The sequence below is a fragment of the Pimephales promelas genome, chromosome 3 (genome assembly GCF_988280905.1).
Source record: "Pimephales promelas chromosome 3, fPimPro1.hap1.1, whole genome shotgun sequence".
NCBI classification, from domain to species: Eukaryota; Metazoa; Chordata; class Actinopteri; order Cypriniformes; family Leuciscidae; genus Pimephales; species Pimephales promelas.
In genome coordinates this window covers 18,529,889-18,549,720 of record NC_142771.1, presented here as the reverse complement: position 1 = coordinate 18,549,720, position 19,832 = coordinate 18,529,889, and the positions used below count along the sequence as shown (strand labels likewise).

General features: G+C 37.7%; 1 protein-coding gene across 2 annotated transcripts; it reads right to left on the bottom strand.

Annotated features, from left to right (window-relative positions):
- Positions 1–331: 331 nt before the first annotated feature.
- On the bottom strand, positions 332–19,718 carry syngr1a (synaptogyrin 1a). 2 transcript variants are annotated; one of them, XM_039685663.2, is made up of 4 exons: positions 19,394–19,710; positions 7,122–7,359; positions 6,227–6,372; positions 332–4,045 (listed from the first exon to the last, which is right to left on the bottom strand). In XM_039685663.2, the coding sequence occupies exons 1-4, from the start codon at positions 19,487–19,489 to the stop codon at positions 3,854–3,856; spliced, it is 672 nt and encodes a 223-aa protein (XP_039541597.2). In that variant the 5' UTR covers positions 19,490–19,710; the 3' UTR covers positions 332–3,853. The 2 variants fall into 2 exon arrangements, with proteins under 2 accessions (XP_039541597.2, XP_039541598.1); XM_039685664.2 differs by lacking the exon at positions 332–4,045 and adding an exon at positions 4,055–5,564 and having other exon boundaries at positions 19,394–19,718.
- Positions 19,719–19,832: the final 114 nt, after the last annotated feature.

Sequence of the window (19,832 nt, the reverse complement as noted above, 5' to 3'; positions counted from 1 at the left end):
GGAACTGATCTCACTTTTATGATGCCCCTCTCCAGCAATGTGGCCACTCAGCACACTATGGTATGGAAATGTAATGCCAGTCATGTAGAGACATGAGAACCAGGAAATGTCACATCAGACCACGAATGAAGCTGCTACAGTTTATGATATACACACTAAATTTGTTTCCCGTCATGCATGCATGTTCAGACATGAATAAATGTCATTGCATTACATTGAAATGACCAAAGTCAAATTTATTTGAAAGCACTATCCTTTTTTAAGCAGGATGTAAGTGTGTGGGGACACAAGAAATTCAAAATACAAAAGTATTCAAAAGAATTGGGAACTATTTCCATCAGTCAATGCCTTTTATTGTAATCTATATCAGACATTTTACCAGACAAGCAACATACAAGACAGGACAAAATACACTGAGCCATTTTAACCTTAATGGACAGTCACCACATCAAAAGAATTTACACTATTTTGTATCCCAGCTCCATATAGCACATATACATTATATAATAACACATCTGATACATCACCTATATAACTGATTGTATTATAGCGTTCCTTTTTAAGATTTTAAAATAAACAAGAAATAAAAGAAAAAGTTTCAACGCATTGCTTAAAGTTTGCTGATTTAGAAAATAATGTCACTAGAGAAAAGATAAACATTTTTCTATTTAAACTTAGACAACTTTAAATGCGAAATACAGACTATTATTATTTTTGATAATTATTTTGGTTATTCATTTATAAAGATATGTCTGTGTACTGGATTATATTACATCTTTGTCATTAAATAAAAATATGCTGGTTTTATATATTCAGGTACATAATTATGAACTCAATTTAAAATAAAAATAAAAAGATTTATCTGTAATGCATGACCTGCTTCTCTAGAGCAAAGGTTATTACAGTAACTATGATCAAAAATAAAATTAAATGATATAAAATATGGGCAGATAACACTATGTTAAGGGTTCTACAAAGAAACTTGTTAGCATACACAATGATGAATAATATTTTCACAAGTGTCAGACCATTGTAATGTCCTGAACATTCGCCCTAAAGATTTATACTAGTCTATTAATCTATTCTTCCTATAGCTTCACTGCGAGATATGGGCTGGATTTGTGTTAGTCATTAGCAATAATTTTTCATATTCAGGAGCTCTACGTCTTTTTGTTCACATTTTTGAGTAAAGCATACTTTAATTTCATTGCTTTTGAAGCTGAGCGCAAGTCTGGCCATTTTCCCTCTGAAAAATGTGTTTCAAAGTGTCCTGAATTTTAGTGTTGCACCACTTATGTTTACGTCCGTGATTAAACGACACCAAAAGTCATCATGACTAGATCACTGTTATAAAAATGTAAACGTGCACCATGTTGAAAATGACATGCACAGCGGCCCTAAACATATGGACTCTTAAATCACACTTTTTTTTTGTGCATGGAAATGCATGCACTGACTCCACTGTGATTTGTAGTACCATTTTCACCTCAAGTTTGCACAGATATCCTAGCAGAGTAACCACACGTGTTCGGCACATTTTAGCGGGCCATTTCATTTCAATAGGAATTCACACTTGAAATTTTGTGAGTGGGCGAAAATTTTACCCCTTAGATTTCGCATCAGATTCGAAGTGGTCACGCTAATGTGCCTTGTTACCCTAAAAGAAAGCAGCTTATTTTGAAAGTGGCTCCTGTATAAGGTGTGCTTCCACACTGTTGACAATATTATATTCACTCGACGTTTTTTGTCCGCAGAATGTGATCGCACCTTACAGTAGCCTCTATTTAAAAATTGACAAACTGTTTTGATGCAAGTGTGTTTGTGCAGTATTTTTTTAAAATTCTGTGCAATGTTTGGTATTTTGTGCAATGTGACAGCCATACACTCACCTAAAGGATTATTAGAAACATGAATGCAATTATCCAATCAAGCAATCACATGGCAGTTGCTTCAATGCATTTAGGGGTGTGGTCCTGGTCAAGACTATCTCCTGAACTCCAAACTGAATCTCAGAATGGGAAAGAAAGGTTTACAAAGAATGGTGTGAAAAGGGAAAAACATCCAGTTTGTGGCAGTCCTGTGGGCGAAAATGCCTCGTTGATGCTGGAGTTTAGAGGAGAATGGGCCGACTGATTCAAGCTCATAGAAGAGCAACTTTGACTGAAATAACCACTCGTTAAAATCGAGGTATACAGAAAAGCATTTGTGAAGCCACAACACACACAACCTTTGAGGCGGATGGGCTACAACAGCAGAAGACCCCACTGAGTACCACTCATCTCCACTACAAACACGAAAAAGAGGCTACAATTGGCAAGAGCTCACCAAAATTGGACAGTTGAAGACTGGAAAAATGTTGAGTCTCGATTTATGTTGTAAACAGAATGAGAACATGGATCCATCATGCCTTGTTACCACTGTGCAGGCTGCTGCTGGTGGTGTAATGGTGTGGGGGATGTTTTCTTGGCACACTTTAGGCCCCTTAGTGCCAATTGGGCATCGTTTAAATGCCACGGCCTACCTGAGCATTGTTTCTGACCATGTCCATCCCTTTATGATCACCATGTACCCTTCCTCTGATGGTTGCTTCCAGCAGGATAATGCATGTTACAAAGCTTGAATCATTTAAAATTGGTTTCTTGAACATGACAATGAGTTCACCGTACTAAAATGGCCCCCACAGTCACCAGATGTCAACCCAATAGAGCATCTTTGGGATGTGGTGGAACGGGAGCTTCGTGCCCTGAATGTGCATCCCACAAATCTCCATCAACTGCAAGATGCTATCCTATCAATATGGGCCAACATTTCTAAAGAATGCTTTCAGCGCCTTGTTGAATCAATGCCACGTAGAATTAAGGCAGTTCTGGAGGCGAAAGGGGTCAAACACAGTATGGTGTTCCTAATAATCCTTTAGGTAAGTGTATATTTAAGTGTTGCATTAGTGTCCAAACACTATTTAGGGCCACATGTGCATATGGAAAGAAACAGACCTCAATAATGTAATCACAGCCATACAACTTTGCAGTTCAGCAGGTCTCACATAATTCACTTGCAATTGCCAATATTCACTCTTTTACTTTCACTCTATATATTACATCATATACTATTAATTTTTCCCCTCATTGTATGTTCTATGCGAACAATGCAGATAATGATTTATTCATAGACCTGATATTGTAAAAAAAAAAAAAAAAGATCATTTAAGACCACATTGACAAAATGGCAGCAGAGAGCTATCAATGGAGAATGTGTTAGTGACAGGTTAAGGGTTAATGCAGTATTCTATTGTATCGCCTACACTTTACTAAGAAAAAGACACTGTGGTCTTTAGAAACATTTCGTTTGGTGAGATTTTGTCACACGTAAGACCAAAACGAGTTAGCTTCTTTGCCTATTAGAGACAAACTTCTAGCAATTTAGTTTAGATTTGTTTTCACAAATTGGAATTAAGTGAAATAAACCAAAGTGAAGTTCTGTATTCTATAATGGACACTTTGCAGAGTTTGCTCAGGAGGACACTGCTGACCAATCAATTGCCCCCCCCCCCCCCCCCCAACCATAATCAAGGCAAAATTTCCTGTTAACAAACACATTTCGAGAGATCTTGTGCCACAGTCCCCAATCCGGAAAATATCAGTCAGTGTTTGAACCGCCCAAAACCCACTATAAATTCCACAAGTGGTTATTATAGCACCAAACAAACCACTGAATTCCAATCAGTCTGCTTTGGTCCCCATAGTCTACCCCAAGTGTCCAAAGTTCATGTTTGTCCTTTTCACCCCATATTTTGTTTCCCCAACCCATTTAGCCTAGCTATTTAAGGCTGTTGTGTACAACCTTATACTTGACCTTAGTAGTCTTGGTTCTGGTATCCACCAGAGCCATCATAATTAGCCTCCATGTCGGGGGTGTATCCAGTGTACTCCGTGCCAGCAGTGGGCGCTCCTGCGGGATCCTGGCTGGGATCAGTGTAATCCTGAGAGAAGAGAGTTGAGCTTGCGCCTAATTTGTACTTCTGGAATCCAAGGAAAGCTTGACCAGCCTTTAGGAAAATGAAGATGCCAGAAGGAGAGGTTTAGAGGGTGGGATCAGAGGGATTAGCAATGGAAATTACAGGATTATGGCAGCAGGAATGAGTTTTTTTTTTTCAGTTTGGATGGTGAATAGTCAATGAAAAGGAATCAGTTAAGGAAGCCATGTAGGGTTTCATTGGAAGGAGGGAATGAGAATGATGGGATTGGACAGAGAGGGAGAGGGGGGGAAAGAGAAATAAAAGCAACATTAGTTTGATTAAGATACAAGATTAAGATGGTTAGTCAGCTTCAAACTTAACAGAGTCAAGAATAAATTTAGGAAAGGCTCAAGTGAGTGGCTAACACATAGAAAACCCATATCCAAAACAAAATGTAGAACTTGAGTCGTACTTAATAGAGTTTAATCGAACAGCATCTGTCAGTACATCATAAGATCTATCACAAAGGATAAATATACACCATAGATAGCAACAAGAGCAGCTCAGTTGTAAACAAAAATAAGATCATGAAATGCAATGGCAACATTATAGCCAAATGAGCGGGAAATAGTGTGTTTCAAACAATGTCAGGATGAGATATCTTGTAGACAACCTTACATAAAGTTACAACACAAGTCTGTCAAGAGCTCAGCTGAATGTTTCATGTGGAACTGCCGCCCTCTAGTCAATTAAAAGTGTAACTGCAATTTAAAAAAAAAACAATCAAATAATTTTCTTGAGAAAACAGATTATCTGGCACATAAACTACCCTTCAAAAGTTTGGGGTCGGTACAATTAATAATTGTTTTTGAAAGAGGTCTCTTATGTTCACCAAGGCTGCAATTATTTACTCAAAAATACAGTAGAAATAGTATCACTGTGAAATATTGCAATTTTCTATTTTAATTTATTTAAAAAATTAATTCCTTTAAAGGCACAGCTGAACTTTCAGCATCATTCTTCGGTGTCACATGATCCTTTAGATATATAATTCAAATATGATGATTTGATGCTCATGAAACATTTCTTGCAGTATCAATGTTGAAAAGAGTTTTGTGGAAAACATGATACATTTTTACATTTTCTAAAAAAATAAAAAATAAAATAATAATCTCTCACTGACCCCAAACCTGTGAACGGAAGTGTACCTTTACCTTTAAGAGATAATCAGCATATAATGACATGCTATAATAAAATGAATAAAAATAATTTTTTTCATAACTTCATAATTCCAGGCAGAGATGTGTTGAAATGTTATTTGAAGCTCTTCCTAGTTCATACAAGGGGTTTTAGGGCTTAATTTGGCACTTGATGTGGCAAAAAACAAACAGATAACATGTAATATCTTCATTGGTATTCATTGGTGACTGTAGGATTTGAAGGGTGATTTTGTAGTTGATGTCTATGGCATAGTAAACAAAACAAACAAGTGTGTGTGTGGTAAATGTTAGACAAATGGAGGTGATGTATGAGGGGTGAACAGTTTGTCATATTCCTCTTCAAAGGAGACTTTCTTTAGGCGCTCCAGGCCCAGCAGTGTAAGAACACCCTAGAGAAAAACAGATCGGCCAGAGCCAGCGATCAACAGAAAGAATGACTGGAAACACATTTCAACAACACTGGGTTAATCTTATGGATACAGCAGGCAGGTTTCTGTAAGAGAAGTGCTGTGAGAGATTAGAGGTTAGAAGGATATATGCAAACAAGCAAAGATTACAGGGGTAAATAATTCTCTGGAAAAGTACAGAAAGTAGATTAGTGAATGAAGATGTGCTGATGTCCACAGATCATTCATTGAGAAGAAAGACAGGCATGCAATCTAGCAAATTATCAGCTGAAAAACAAAATATGCTGAAAACATGGACAAAACAAAAAAAATCAAAGTCATTTTTAATGTAAATGTTGTCTCTGGATATTTAGATGGAAAGAGATTGCATTCATAGAATTATATTTATTCTTTATTGGAAGTAATACAAGGAAATTAGTGTAATCACTTTAAAACAAATATAAATATGTTTTAAATATCTAATATAATATATGAAATGTTTAAAATTAGCATTTTGGTCAAGTGAGTCCTGAATGTTTTTTGGTTTTGGTGTGTCACCGTGTTGTTACTGTTAACTATAATTACATTTTTAGATGAAATTTTTTATTTTTAGATGAAAAACACTCACTGAAAGAAACTAAAATGGAAATATTCTCAGTACAGACCCATGTAAATATGGAGAAGAAGGCGAAGGTGATGGCTGCTCTGGCTGCGTCCCCGCCCTCTTTGAGGGGGTTGTCCTCCGGTTTAGCTACCTGCCACTGATTGGCCAGGAAACAGAATCCCACAAACCACACGAAAGACCAGAAGGCTGAGAGAAAAAAGGGAAAAGGGTTCAGAATTTCAGATCAATAAACAGCACAATAAATGCATTTGATTGAAAAACAAAAACAAAACAATAAACCCCCACAAATAAATATAAAATGATCTACAAACAAGCTAAAACAGAGTGAGAGCTTATGGTATTCACAATCTAAAGGTCTGATCAAAGCAGTCAATTTATATTTACAGGCATAGATGGCGCCATTGCACCACAAATCCAGCATAGCACTGCAGCAAGTTTAGAAGCGGTTACATTTTACCAACAGTGTCTTAAAGTAATGCTGCGGGTACAGGAAGTTCGGATCACTGCTGCATCCGAAAGCTAGAGGTAGAAGGCAACAAGATACCTTCATCTGATTGATTTTTGAAGGCAGCATAGATGTATCCTTCGCTGCCTATGATATCCCACAATCTTGTGCTTTTGATTCTGTGACAGTTGAGCTAAAAAATAAAGATGGCATCTGACAAGGCAGCAACGCAACAAGTCAGCATCCTAAGCTTTAGGGATGCAGCCCTAGACTCTAAGTGTGCTTTTGAGCCAAGAAGACCTTAGAAACAAATGTATATGGAAAACATTCTTAAAACCTTCTTAGAGGCACATAAAATAACTTATAAGTGTTGAAATGAACCAAATATAATGTGTGGTTTGTAAAAAAAGAAAAAGTGAGGCAGATTCAGCAGCAGCCTTGCAGTAAATGTAGTGATATAAAATATTGATATGCAATATCAGCAGTTTACCTGAAACTCCAATATCAGCTAACACAGCCTTCTTGCGGTCTTTGACGCTGCTTATCTGAGGAAAGTAGATGTCCAGTGCCATAAATGCAGCACAGCAGAGGAAGGCCAGGGACCCCATCCCAACGGCATAGTTACAGGCGTTCTGGTTGCGGTTAAAGATGCAAAATTCCTCTACCTCATCTGGACGGTTCACATAGCCCTCGTTAGCAATGCATCCAAAGATCACGATGGAAAAGATCTAAGGAGGAGAATTAAAAGAAGGAGACCGTCAAGCGAAAATCTGGAAAGAAACAAAGAGATTTTGGGCTTCACACTTTCATTTATAAGCCAACGGTATCCTTCGTACACAATACCACGTTTAAAGTGTAAGCTAGATTAGTACACAGGCTAGAGAAGATGTGAAATGCAAAGTACCAGTTTAATACTATAGAAGCGATTTTGAGGAGGCACAAATTACTGGATTTGGAAATGTTTTTCAGTTTAGTTTCACTTTTGTTAGTGAAGTCAGCATGAAACAGAAGTTTGGATAGTCTTTTATTCCCTATTGTGATGTATATGCTTCTCGAACAGGAAAAAATGTTAAATGAGACTTGATCAGGAATTGATTGGATTGTTCGGGTTTGCTATTGCTGTGACGTGAGGTTGTCCCGACCTCACGGCGGTAAACACGTCATCAGGGAAAAGATGTCGCTTCACCAAGAAGGGGAAATTATTTACATGAAAGAATATGAGGGCACATGAATTTTAAATCAATAAGGATGTGCATAGAATCAGTCATCATTTATAATAAATACTGCAATAGTATTGTCAATTTTGCCCTAGGAGAAAGTAAACTAGATACCCACAAACAGAACTTTATAATTTGGGTTGTTTTGCAAAAAGTACCAGTGATTTAATAATTATAATAATAAAAAATAATCTGGGGCAGATTTTATACACTATTTTATACTGCAAAGGCATTTTACTACTCTGTAGCCGCAGCCCATTCTCACCCCCAAGGCGTCACTTAACTGACGCCTTGGGAAGCATTTGGACATGCTTCAATATCTGACGCTTTAGGCGCCCTTTAGCGTCAGTTAGATGACGCCCTAGGATCGCGTGTACCCTACCCCCACCCCACACCTAAACCTAACCGCGTCCTCTAACTGACGCTTTCCTTTAGCGTCAGTTAGATGACGCCGTAGGATCGCGTCATGTAAGTGACGCTAAAGGGCGCCTAAAACGTCAAATATTGAAGCATGGTCAAACATGACGCCTTGGGGTGAGAATGCGTTGGTAGCCGGGGTTCATAACTTAGGTCTTAGTACAGCGTTAAAAAGAAACATTAACCCAGAGATAAACACAGTGTCAAAAGACCTAGAGCCAATTCAAGTTGTTGAAATGTTATAGTGCTGATTTCAACTTTTCTAGTATACAAACCAAGGAAATTAAACTGTTTCTCATAGCCAACCACAACTTCTGAATGAAAACATTGTGTGCAGATGCCATCTATGACCACAAACTTCAATGATTGATTCATCTACATCTGTTTTTAATCTCACTTGCTTTCTACTGGGTTTGTTTTCTACAGGGAAGCTGGGTATATTTGACACTTCCATAATACTAAGTGCCTATTTAGATTCCGATGAGCCTTTCTCATTTTGGCTCCAGGAATAGTCAACTATCTTCAAGAGGATGAAGGCAAGTTTTGACAAAGGCCAGGGCTTTAACAGATGGCCTGTGCATCTGTGCTATATGTCTGAATGTGCGAGAGTGCAAGAGCTTTCCTTAGCAAACTCTCCCATAGTTGTTCCCTAATTGTCAGCTACAAGCCCATGATCTAACCCTGAGGGTCAGCTTCATTGTTAAACTAATATGTTAAGGGGTTTGGCAACATCAAATCAAATAAACCCTAAATCTCCTTAGATAAAGATTCAATGGCTCATTCAAACCTTGATTAAGCACATATAATCAAGAAGAGTAAAACATCATCAGCATGAGCTAGTGAGCGAGTAGTAAATAAAGAGCAAGATGAATCGCACTTTGGCAGTTGTGGTTTTTATGTGCGCTGAGGAGGAAACGAAAGAGGAGAATATGGACGTGGTCATGGCTAGGGAAAAGAGGTCGACATGGCATACCAATTTTGCAAATGGAACTTGAGGTAAGTAGTTTTAAGGTTTAGTGCAAATTTTGTGTTGATCAATTTGCATTTCATGTTGCATTTTTATTGGCTAGTCAGTAGACGTAGGTCGTTAGCCTGGATGCCAGCCCGAACTCCGCCCACAACATTTTTTGGTCGGGAAGTTCAGTCTGGACTCGATCCATTGAGGAGACAAGAAAAGTTCGGGCCAATCACATTGCCAGGGCGGGCTTTAAACGATGATGGACAGATGATCTGCAAGGACGTAATCATCACGTTATCAAAGAGCGCTTAACTGGTTTCCCTCAGAGATGACTGCAGCTGGAGATTTGAAATGTATAGATTCCACTGTCGCATCTGTTGTAAAATATATCGACAGTGCATTAATTTTAATAGACAAACAGAAAACTGCAATCAAGGCATTTGTCGATTGGAAAGATATTTTTGCCGTCCTTTCTACATGATTCGGCAAAAGTGTAACTTATCAGCTGGCTCCCATGGTCGCTAAGAAGATGGGACGTAATGAAAAGCCTGTGGTCACTGTGGTTTCTCCTTTGGTCGCACTCATGGAGGAGTAAGTAAAAGAAGCAACACTCGTTATTTAACTTCTAAAATAAGTGAGTTCTGTTCTGTTGACAACTGTATGCAAAGTAGTTAACTTACTGCGTTGCTCTGATTGGTTGTAGGTTTACTGACTATCCAATTGAGTGCAGAGTTTTTTTTTTCCTGGTTCGGTTAAGACACGCCTCATAGTCAAAGCCCTACGGAGCAGTTTCAGACACACATTCCGACTAGTATATGGGTATGACGAAGTCAGGCTAGTAGGTCGTAGCACCAAACACAATGTGAGATGATCATGCAAAATTTCTGAAACTGTCAGAAAATGATCGCAGGCTATTTTTGGTCGCAAGACCGTGACAATGGCCGTCTTTGGTCGCAAGACCGTGACAATGGCCGTCTTTGACTTTATGATGTAGAACCACCGTTTAGGAGTCAAGACCACAGTCTTCTTTCATCTGGGACAGAATCGTACAATGTGTACCGGGCATAATGGCGGATTCAGGCTGCACAATATCAGCCCGATATTGGCATGATCCGCTTGACATTGGGTGTTGTGGTGATTCATAAACAACAATGGTTGTCGAGACGCAAGAAACGATCGTTTCATCACGTATAGAGTGTCATAGTGGATGACAACCAACGCTGCATCTATTGGTGCTTTTCCACTGCTGGTACGGCTCGGTACGGCTCAGTACGCTTCGGCTCGGCGCGGCATTGTTCGGCTCGCTTCGCTTTTCCACTGCGTGGTATGACTCGGCTCGACACGGCACGGCTCGGTTCACTTTAGCTCGGTTGCTTTTCCACTGCAGTTAGTACTGCTTTAAAGTGGGTGGGATTATAGACTGTTCGATAACAGCGGTGGCTGTTACTTGCTATTTAAATCTAGCGGGTTTGGTTTCTCGTGTTGATGTCTATTGGTCGCAAATACAATGACGCTGGTAGTGACGATTCTGTCTGACCAATCAGTGATCTGCAGTGTTTCAAGTCACATTTTAGTACTGGTACAGTACGCTTGGAACCTCAACAGACCAGGTACCATTTAAAGCGAGCCGAAGCACAATACAGTCTGTATTGTATACGTACAGTGTGTACTGTATATGTCACTAGAAAATACATTGGCATAATGCCCGCCTATGTTGTACGTTGTCCAGCTATCAAATCTATCAAAATGCTTGCTCTTGAAAAATGGGTCAGTACCCAGTTTATTTGGACCAGCTTTCTCCTTAGAATCACAACCTGTAAGTGTAAATAATTATTGATACATATATTTTCTACCGGGTGTTCAAAATACTTACTTTTTGTGTTTATATTGTGTACGTTTTCAGCTTACCGGCTAACTCAAGTTAATAGATAAAGGATGGAGCAAGATTTGTTTTTAAAATGTTTATGTTACAGTTCCCGCATGTGCACCACAATAAATTATAAATATACACATCGGTTTGTTGATGAACATACACTTGTAAATGCTGATGGTGAGGAATTACAGGAATTAACATCTCATAATATACCTCAAACTAAGTAGCGTATCAGAAACGTCCTGCTCAAGTCGTCCTTACGATGGAGATTCCAGTTGAATAACTAGTTCTTCCAATGTTTCATCATCGAACTCGCGTTTGGATTAATAGGGAAAAATCAACGTAATCGTTAATGTCTTTACAGTGTGTACAATCACTGAGCTTTAAATTGCTTCCGGACAGACCTTAAGTTCTGTTATGATAATGAGTGTTTAGCTTCCGAAACACATGCTCTACACGGTAGACCAACCACAACAAACTGGGCCATCTGGCCAATCAGAACAGAGCAGGAACGATTTAGAGAGACTGATTCATCCGTCGAGTCGTTTGAGAATCGTTGAAAAATGTGGGGATGTGCAATGTATATTATGAGAAAATGAAACTGTTTTTTTGACTTTTGAAGCATGTAAACCTGTTGTAGGAGACCTCCAAAACAAAATTAGGTGCCTTTAAAATAGCATAATAAGGGCACTTGAACCTAGTTCAACCATAATTGTTTGTTTATGCTCTTGTTTTGGGAAGTCAGTTGCTAGTTACGGCTTCTTGATGACATTACGCACATCGTTAAAGACGGCAAGCAATGACTGGTCGGGAAGCATGATACTCTAACATGTTACTTATGCATGACACATCAAGAATTTAAAAGTCAAAATCACACAATCCGACACAGTGACTATTGTAACAGATACAAATATTGTGAAGTCTGTACCTGGCATAACAGTCCTGCATCGCATTTTAGAAATTGAGTGTCTTTAGAACACATAGAAAACATTTCTGGAATTGTGAAAGGTTTGCAGTCTGTATTGACTGTGATGCAATTAAAAATACGATGTATCCCAAAATGAACGCCAATAAATGTCTATCGAGTTGTCCAAGTGGAATGAATGGAAAAAAACATACACTCGATGTAGTCTGATTCATGAACTAATTACACTATGATCTGGTGCCCTTTTTAGTGAATCACAACCTTACAGCACGACCATGTTCGTGACAAGATTGTGAACATGGATGTGATTGTATGATTATTGCAATTGTATGATATATGCGACACAAGATATCATCATGACAAAGCACTATCACTGCTGACTGATTGTCCATATGACAACATGTTGGTGTTCTTGTAGACACAATTTTTTTAATAATACATTTCTGTGAATGTAAAGAGTCTGTGAATTTAAAGAGCTACTAGTCAAGTATTTTGCATGGTTTTAATAAGCTGTCTGGATCACAAGGCTTCATGGCTAATGAGTGCATGAAAGCAAGCATTGTAACAGGCAGCACACGGGATCCTGATCTTGTGATCATCAGGAGCAGACCTTTAATGCTCTCTTTTTCAACCTGATTGGAATGTTTTAGGCTCTTGTGTAAATGCGAAACAATCCATTTGAATGTTTAAAAAAAATATTGTCTTAGTTGTCTATTTGTTTATATTGTGTCAATGACGTTGTCAAGTCTCTTTAAATAAAAGCATAAACTGTCCATATTCTATACATATCCTATATACACATTATTTTCACAAGCTTTTATATTGGTATTACGATAATATATTAAGCATTTTAGAATACATTTCATTTATATTCTCTGTTTTTGTTTCGAATTATTCGAATATATTGTTATTTGCCATTTTGTGCAGTAATGCCTCAATTTCCTAGAGTGGATTAATACAGTGCTACCGTAAATATTATATACATGTCATATTTTATAGAGTTTAGAACCTCCCACAAGTTTAGTGTGTCCTCAATGTAATTTATGGTTCTTCAATCATCCAGACATGTCAGCTGTGGCTGGTTTGTGCTTGCACCATTTCAGAGCCAGCAACCATGGCTCATCCACCAATAAATCAATCGACACTTTGAGAGGAGGAGAAATACAGTCAAATAGAGCTGTCTAGTTATTCATCAGGGCTCTTTACACGAAGCAGTGTTGTTCCTGTAGCCGGTTGTGTAGCGTTAGATAGTGGCCAAGACAATGACAGGTTATAGGAAACCTTCAATAAAGTAAACCTAATCTACCGCTCATCAGTGATGCTTTAACGTCAATTAAAACCGACTAGGAAGAATTACAACTGTGTTACAAATCATTGAATTCAGACTAAACCAATTCTTGAGTCAGTGAATATAGACTTACATTTTGTATTTTTATTACACAAAGCTTCAGATTACCTTAGCAAACTTGCAAAAGTCATATAGACCACTTTTTTATGATGGTTTTATAGTGCATTTGCATTCATTTTGAAGCTTGCTTCCATTTATATCTTGAAAAAGAGCAACCATTCTATGTATTTTATTGTCTTGATCACTAAAAAGATATAATTTTCTCTCTTTTCTGTCTGTTAGCCAACATGCCTGCCAAGCTTTGCCATTCACTCTCCCCTCCCCCTCCAATCCCTCGCTTTTAATCTTCCTGACCTTGTGTTCACTATGCGGGGAAAGAGAGATCACGAGAGAGAGAGAGACTGAGTCATAAGACTACAGATGAAGACCACCTATACATATATATGTATAGGTGGTCTTCATCTTCCCCACACAATCAACCTAACCTGACCATCGTTTCACAGTATTCAGAAATCCTGTGTTCCTGCAGTAACACTGACCGAAGAAACAAGATTAAGATATTTATAAACATCAGTCATATGTACAGTAGAGCAATAGATCTGCTGTGCTATAAACAGGAAAATTAAATTCGCAAAATAGCTTACTTTATGTTAAAGATATTGTTATAGTGCGTCTGATAAAAAACTACAATGGCAAACATGTTGATATTCTTATTATTATATCAACTTTGATCATGCGCTGTTGTGGTTGGGGGGTTGTAAGTAGGTCCTGATCTTCCCCCGTTACGGGACCCCTACATCATATATTCTTAAAGGGGTCATATGATGGTTCTAAAAATAATATTATTTTGTTTAATGCAATGTGTTTACGTGGTTTGAGGTAAAAAAGCCATTATTTTACACACGCTCTACACACACTCCTTTCTGAATTTTCTAACTGTATCCTCTTTTCGAAGGTCAAACAAAATAGTTTGTCTTTCGCAACGAAAGTGTCTCCATGACATGGCAGTGCCGACGGCAACAATAACACAGCGAGAATAAACATTACGCCTTCTTTCTTTACGTATACATTTGGGCGATGTTCAGAAACTCTGCCCCAACTTACTGACGAAGATTTATGGGGGAGTGTTTGAACAAAGCATTTTAGGAAGGTGTCGAGTCTTAAAAGGGGTCATGAACTGGCTTTTTAAATTTTATTATATTGTTGTCTGAGATGAACTTATGCCATTCGCTTGGTTTTTGCATTCAAAAACATCAAAATGAACAACTAATAAGTTATTTTCTACCCAAGTTTTGAGACCAGCTCAGAAACGCTCGGTTTTTGTGGGCGTCTCGCACTGAAGACTTGGAAGTAAACGCCCACTGCTGTGAGTGGAGAACAGTTTTGCATATTATAATGAGTTTCAACTCACCCGTCGGTGCACGTGGGGAAAATTGTTTTGAAAACGTCCAATGTTGTCAAATGGCAACCGGAATGATTCGCCCATACATGTTCGACTCAGAGTCTGTGTGTTGCACCATTCCTGTTAGATCCAATATAGATGGAACAGCACCGTTCTTTACTCTTAATCGGTCTGCAAATCCAGTCTTGTTTACAAAACAATCCTCAGTGAAATGAAGCGAACAGACAGTTTTACCCTCATCAGCTGGAACTTCATTAAAAGTAAAGTTGTGCATTCCTATTGGAGTCCAGAGGAAGCTTATGCAGCCACTGACTTCTTCCACAACCAGGCACTGCACAATATTCTGTGTTGCTCGGTAGCTTGATCTGGTTTGTCATCACAAGGTAGGCCTATGTTATTTAGATATGCTTGTAATGCGCGAATCGGTGGGCGGGGCTAAACCGGCCGTGTTGATGTAGGTGTTGATCTTCTTCTGCGGGGGTGGTGTTTTATCCTCTTTGACGTCATAGTTCCCCACTTTTAAAAACGAGTCGTTTGCTGAGGCTGGTGTCAATAAAAGCTTTTATTGGACTAACAAGGACGTTTTCAGTTCTGAAACTTACAAGATATTCTTATAATATGATGACCTCTCAGATGTCAAAAGCTCAAGGAAAATTTGATTTCTCAGTTCATCACCCCTTAAACTTTTATAAAGAATATCTTTAGGTTTGACAATTTGAGCTTTGTAACTCTGCAGATCTTATCTGCACAAAAAGCTACATAACATACTAAAGAAATCAAGAAACCGCATCACATGACCCCTTTAAATAAGTTCAAATTTAAAACTGTCCATTATATTGAACTGATTCAAGAATCAATGATATGTGTGCATCATCACTCTACAGTAAACCTTCACTTTAGTCTATGTGGCAGTCTTCATATATTGAAAAATTAAATGCCTTCAGTCAAATTCCTACATTACATTCTTAGTTTTTTTCTTTTTAAAAATAATCACACCATTGCATACAAAAGGCTTCTTATCACAGAATGATTATGATTATATTATTTTATAGTATTCTATACAGTGATAAAGGCCATGTCGATTGGCATTGCCTTATATACATAATCCTTATGAAAATACCCGAAATGGCTTGAAGAACACAGGTAAACTATGGATGTCTGTCTTTATTAGGGTTTCCCTGGAATGTCATAGGGTTTAATACTCAATGAACTTGTGGACTTTCTCTTATGACTTACACTAGTAGATGAATGAAACAGGCATTACATGTGAGAGTTTAGCGCTCCATAATGCTCACATCACCCTATTATGGGTAAAAATAGAAGAAAAAAAAATACTGCTCTCAAAAGATATTTGAGGTAAACATTCAATAATTTATACGTTTGTATCTGAATGAGCACACTTTGGACTAAAGGCCCAGAGGGTTGTAAGTATCATATATACAGAAAGGTGTCAGCAGTTAATAGGTTAATGAAAACAATTGCAACAATCTGATAGTGGACAAATCAGAAATTTGTCACAATCATGCCAGAAAATTAAAACAACATTAAATTAAATAAAGCCAAAAGGATTCTCCTAATATTTTTTCTAAACAAGACAGTTACTCAGAATTCAACACTGAGTGACGTCAGCTTTACATTCTCCATATCGGTATTTTGCGAAACCCTAATTAACACGATAACGAAATTTGATTTTTTAAAAATCATCACGATTATTGTCAAAACCAGTATATCGTGGCAGTCCTACTGTAATCCAATATTTCTATGTATTTTTAATATTATATTGGTGCATGTAAATTAAAATGATTCTTTTCTCTTTTTTATTCATTAAAAAAATTGAATCTTTTTCATTTTAAGTGCTGACTTGAATCCAGAATAACAGAGTGCAAGATTGTATAAATGTGGATTAGATACAAGATAATGCACAAGTCAATAGTGATCCATTGCCAGAATACAACAACCAGACAAGAAAAAAACCTGCCAGGATATAAATGAATCATAAACTATGATAATAATGTTAGAGAGATCTAAAGAGGCTCTGTGAACTATATTTTCCCTCTTGACGTAGTAACTGTGCAGGAAAAAAGGTGGACATATGGAGAGAAATGGAGAGTGTGTCACCCTGCAGCAGTATTCAACGGTGCCATTAGTCCTATAACGGACAGTAAAATGACTGTGCTATATTTAAAGCATCACATGTGCACTGTTCTGATTATAATATATATCCTTAAAAAAAGAAGAGCAATTGCAACAGATGAGCTGGAAAAGGATGTGGTAATTCTGTGTTTCACAGACACAGACATGCTGGTTGAATACACGGTGTGACAGCTTGTTGGGAAAATAAATGAATGAACTGCTGCTTATTCTTGCCAAGAGGTTTTTCATCACCCATGTTTTCAAACTCTTTCTGTGAAATATCTGTCAGTGGAGTTTCCTGTGTGAAAGAGACTGCTCACATAAATCTAAGATTCAAAAATCATCAATTTTAAAGCGAGACTCCAAGCCAATCCATCATCATATTTTCTATCAGATCTGAATCATGACAACTGCATGCAAATGTTGCTGTTCAAAGAAGGAGTAATAGTAGAAAGAGACACTGTTCTCAGACATAGGATAAATGAAAGGTTTCAAATAAATATTCTAGAGGCAATCCCATTAATGCCTTCACTGTTCATCTATTTTCATTTTCTTCATAGTGAGCCTGTTAGTATCCAGCCTGAGGCCTCTGATTGTTGTCATGCCAACGCAGCAGCAGCATTCACTCAGCCAATCAGAGTATGAATCAGACGAATATACCTCCAATCCATCCTGAAGATTCCATACAACACCACACAAACACACACATGTCCACGGCACTTAAAGGTGAAGGGTGTAATTTCTGTGCACATGTATGCAGGTTGCCCGAACAGTCTCTTTATCCTCAATCCCACCTCCAACTAACTATTGGTTGATCTCGGGTCAGGATACTCAAACAAACAGTTTGGCTGCAATAACTAAAGCAACTTAAGTAATTCAGCTTACCTTCTAGAACAGATAAAAAGCCCCAACATCGTCACACTGAATATATCGCAGAGATTTATCCAGAACAGCCAAAACCTTCCCACCCTTTTTGATCAATACATTTCCATGACTTTTCAAGATATTCATGATCGCTGCAAATGTATTTAAATACGTAAAATTATTTTTTTAGAGATAGATTTCTATTTTACAGAACCCCTAAGGGCACATGGTGAAAAAAAATATCTGAAACAATATATGAAAAATTATATGTCAATGCTTTTGTATTCCGTTTTGTGTTCCCCCGATAAAATTTGTTTGCAAAAGTTTTGCAAGCGAGTGCAGTCATTGACAAATATTTTTTCTTCTTCACCATGTCCCATGTACTATTTGCGTTGCTATCATTAACTAAAAATAAAAACTATTGTTGCAAATTGAAAAGGTAAAATAATAATAAAAAATACATTAAAAAAACTTACGACAATAAAAATTCAAAAAGTTTCCTTGACAACAAACTGAAATATAAGTTAGAATTACTAATATTAAGTAACTAAAATAACTAAAACCGAAAAAAATAACAATAACAAATAACAAAAATACAAAAGCACATAACAAAATCACTAAAACTAAACATAAAATAAAAATCAAAGTAAAAATATGAATACATGACAAAATATAATAAAATATCAAAAATACACTAATAATAAAATATTAAAATAAATCAAATAATAATTTATACATCAGATTCAGATAATTATTCTCATTTGCAAAAAAAAAAAAAAGATTTGAATTTGGCTCAGCGGAGCTTCGTGTTGAATATAACCAGAGAATTGTTTTATAGATGTCTTTTTTTATTTTTTTAAAAACTAGGAGTAAATTACAAACTCCTAATAGAGGCAATTATCGATTCTCAATGGTAAATAGTTATTATTCTTGAATTATACCACTATTGCATAGTTGTGGCTTAATAATCTCCATTTCAGACACCTGGCCACCCTTCCCCCAAATCAAGCACTCTCTTATAATCTCCCACCACCCCCTCACCATGTGTCTCTCTCTCTCTCCACAACACGTTTTTATCAGCAAACATGCTCATTCATGCAAAATACAAAAACAAAAAAGGAGCCACTTGATTGAGATCAGATAAGGAAATAAATGACCAAATAAGCCAATTATTCAGTTAACAGTCAGAAATCTCTATTGTAAAGGTAAAAGACAGACGCTGCCGAGTAATCCACTTTTCCTTTATGAATACTGAGCTTCTTGAGTCATGGTCAAACTCTCTTTCTACAAACAAATTCATGAGATGGGGCAACAGAACACGTATTATTTTGGTGAAATGATCTGGACCAATTATTGGTCCAGATCATTTCACCTACAGTATTGCCCTAAACAATGGTCGTTTACAGCAATATCTGTATACTGATTTTCACGAATTATCAATCATAATCACGTATTCCAGAGAGCTGTGTAATTAAACAAAAAATATTAATCTGAGAAAATGAAATTGAAGAAATATTCGTATAGCGCGCGAGATGTGCATTTAGGCGGCAAAGCTTAAGCCGTTAACGAGTCATCACATGGCACTCTGGCTCGCGCTTAAATTATGTAATTAGAATCACTCTCACCCATGACACTATTCGAAGAATAGTCTGCGGTTGCTGAAAGAACGTAATTGGATCGAAGGTGCCGCCAGCCTTGCCAGCCCCGTATGCCTGCTCCATCCTCAGAGGTTCGTGATTTCTCCGTGTCTGAAGTTTTTGGTATAGAGAGATAATTGACCTTGATTTCGAATCAATTTATCCTCGTGCTACACCTTGACTATTCGTGCTTCACCCTAGTCTGTCGTGCGGTCTCGATCTTGGCAGCCCGTGCGTGTAGGTTTTCGTGTAAAACGATGTCTTTTCCTCTCCGTACCTCTCTCATTTCAAGGGTGGAGAGAGGAGACTGAGTAAACGCGCATCCGGGGGAACGCGAGAGCGCGCATTATGCTGTCAAGCTTGATCTGGGATACTAAGGCGCGCCGCCGACCTCGTGCCCACCAGACACGTAGTAGGTAGGCTACTC

What these genes read in the sequence shown, in the direction of transcription:
- syngr1a (XM_039685663.2), bottom strand. Translation starts at nt 19,489, where the DNA reads ATGGAGCAGGCATACGGGGCTGGCAAGGCTGGCGGCACCTTCGATCCA. An exon ending in AGCTGATATTGGAGTTTCAG is followed by an intron (nt 6,373 to 7,121) that starts GTAAACTGCTGA and finishes TTTTTCTCTCAG; the next exon opens with CCTTCTGGTCTTTCGTGTGG. An exon ending in TCTTCTCCATATTTACATGG is followed by an intron (nt 4,046 to 6,226) that starts GTCTGTACTGAG and finishes ATTTTCCTAAAG; the next exon opens with GCTGGTCAAGCTTTCCTTGG.